The sequence below is a fragment of the Pristiophorus japonicus genome, chromosome 2, assembly GCF_044704955.1.
Source record: "Pristiophorus japonicus isolate sPriJap1 chromosome 2, sPriJap1.hap1, whole genome shotgun sequence".
Taxonomy (NCBI): Eukaryota; Metazoa; Chordata; class Chondrichthyes; family Pristiophoridae; genus Pristiophorus; species Pristiophorus japonicus.
The window spans coordinates 238,675,329-238,677,892 of record NC_091978.1 but is presented as its reverse complement, the minus strand read 5'-3'; the positions used below and the strand labels follow the sequence as shown (position 1 = coordinate 238,677,892).

The 2,564-nt window shown below is 52.0% G+C and overlaps 1 protein-coding gene across 1 annotated transcript; it reads left to right on the top strand.

Annotated features, from left to right (window-relative positions):
* The first annotated feature begins 359 nt into the window (after positions 1 to 359).
* Positions 360 to 2,337, top strand: LOC139229994 (putative nuclease HARBI1). The gene is made up of 2 exons (XM_070861705.1): positions 360 to 777; positions 1,898 to 2,337. The coding sequence occupies exons 1-2, from the start codon at positions 360 to 362 to the stop codon at positions 2,335 to 2,337; spliced, it is 858 nt and encodes a 285-aa protein (XP_070717806.1).
* The last annotated feature ends 227 nt before the right edge of the window (positions 2,338 to 2,564 follow it).

Sequence of the window (2,564 nt, the reverse complement as noted above, 5' to 3'; positions counted from 1 at the left end):
AAAGCGAGTTGCAGCCAGGGCTCAGAGGTCTCAGTCAGTGCTGCGTTTGATGCGCGCACAGAAAGTAGGGTGTTGGCATTCGTACTGCTGCTGACTCATCAGATTGAGTACTAGTATCTCGGACACATTGTTGGGTTCCATATTGGAAGAATTTGAAAGTTGCATTTCGCTGTGATCTCTACAAAGTTATGTGGGTAGTGATAGCACAGCACATCATCCTGTGGCAATGACTTGAAAGGTGCCGGCTGCAGAGACAACTTAGAGCAAATGTGGATCCTCCCCAGAGGAGAGGTCCCAGATGGCGGGGCAGGAGGCCGTGCACACGCAAGGTTTACCGCACGCATTACTCTCATCTTGCGATGTCCGATGAGCACTCCTTAAGAAGGCTGATGTTCCGCAAGGAGGTGATCATGGAGCTTTGCAACCTTCTGCGGGCATACCTGGCAGCTGGCATCAGCACCAGCACCTCGCTGTCAGTGGCAGTGAAAGTGACGGTTGCCCTCAACTTCTATGCTACCGACTCCTTCCAGTCTCCTGTAGGCGATATATGCAACATCTCGCAGTTTGCAGTACACTGCTGCATCCGTCAGGTGACTGACACTCCCTACAGCAAACTAATGGATTACATCAAGATCAGCATGTCCAGGGAAGACCAGAATGAGTGCACCCGTGGCTTTGCCAGGATAGCAGGCAGTCCCTCGGAGTCAAGGATGACTTGCTTCCACACTAACATGAGTTCTAAGGTGGCTGATGCGGGATCTACAGACTATGTCACAGGTAGGGCAGGTAGTGGTTGAAGGGATGTGTAGGTGGGGTGTTGGTTTGTTGTATGCTCCTTCCGCTATTTGTACTTGACTTCGCCGTGCTCCCGACAAAGAGACTCAAAGTATTCGACGCCTTCTCGAATGCTTCTCCACTTTGAGCGGTCTTGAGCCAGGGATTCCCAAGAGTCGGTGGGGATGTTACATTTTTTCAGGGAGACTTTGAAGATGTCCTTGAAGCGGTTTCTCTGCCCTCCTGAGACTCACGTGCCGTAACGGAGCTCGGAGTAGAATGCCCATTTCGGGAGCCTTGTATCAGGCATGCGGACTACATGACCCACCCAACGGAGCTGATTGAGTGTGATCAATGCTTCGATGTTGGCGTGCTTGAGAGAGAACACTAATGTAGGTACGCTTATCCTGCCAATGGATTTGCAGAATTTTGTGGAGGCAACATTGGTGATACTTCTCCAATGCTTTGAAGTGCCTACTATACATTGTTCATGTCTCCAAGCATAAATGAGGGCGGGAATCAGTACTACTCTGTAACCATGAGCTCGGTGCCGGGTTTGAGATCTTGGTCTTCAAATACTCCTTTCCTCAGGTGACCAAAAGCTGCACTGGCACACTGAAGGCATTGTTGGGTTTCGTCATCAATGTCTGCCCTCGCTGACAGGAGGCTCTCAAGGTATGGAAAGTGATCCACGCTGTGCAAGATCACGTCATGGATCTTGCTGATTGGGACAGTACTGAGACTGGGGCAGGTTGGGAGAGAACCTCTGTCTTACAGATGTTTAATGTAAGGCCCAGACTCTTATACACTTCAGTGAAGGTGTCAACGATGGTTTGGAGACCGGCCTCTGAGTGTGTGCAAACGCAAGCATCAACATCGAGTTCAGCATGTCCAAGGAAGACTAGGATGAATGCACCCATGGCTTTTCCAGGATAGCGGGCTTCCCTAGGGTTCAGGGAGCCATTGATTGTACGCTTTGAGGGCATTGAGGGCCCTCCCTCACAATGGAGAGGCATTTCGGAATCGCAAGGGATTCCACTCCCTCAACATACAGCTGGTCTGCGATCACAGGCAGATGATCCTCGCTGTCAATGCCCGCTATCCTGTCTTCATCCTGTGGGAGAGCTGTGTGCCATGGCTCTTCAAGGCCATAGCTGGCTCCTAGGCAACAAAGGATATGGTGTGACCCCCTGGCTGATGACACCCCTCCGCAATCCCACCACCCCAACCACGCAGCGCTGCAACACCAGCCATACCACAACCTGGGCCATTATCGAGCAAACTATTGGGGTCCTGAAGCAGCGTTTTTGCTGCCTTGACTGCTCTGGAGGGGCATTCCAGTACTCACCTGATACAGACTCCATGATCACTATTGCCTGCTGTATGCTGCACAACCTGGCCATTATGAGGGGCCAGCCATTACCACCAGGGATGGATGACCCACCTCAGGAGGTCGATGATGAGGAGGAAAACGAGGAGCTTCAGCCAAGGAGGAGGCAGCCTAGCACTGTTGCAGTTGGAAGGGCTGCTCGTCAGAGACTCATCGCTCATCGATTCCAGTGAATGACTCTTGATGTGCCGAATGCCCAGCTTCTACAACTGGGCATCAACTAAACACATCGCTCCCCACCCTGCATCCCTCTGCCTTTAATAATCACGTGGACAATGAAAACTTGGGGGCCGCCGAGGTCCCGCCGGAAATGGTCGTTTTCTGGGCGATTCCTTTGGAATTCCTTTGGAACCGCCCATCTGCTGTCGAGGTTCCGCCCGGCGGAAATTTGCTGTGGAAG

Excerpts from the sequence above, each read along its gene's own strand:
- LOC139229994 (XM_070861705.1), top strand. The coding sequence starts at position 360 with ATGTCCGATGAGCACTCCTTAAGAAGGCTGATGTTCCGCAAGGAGGTG. Across the intron at positions 778-1,897 it reads ATCTACAGACTATGTCACAG|AGCTGTGTGCCATGGCTCTT; the intron begins GTAGGGCAGGTA and ends ATCCTGTGGGAG.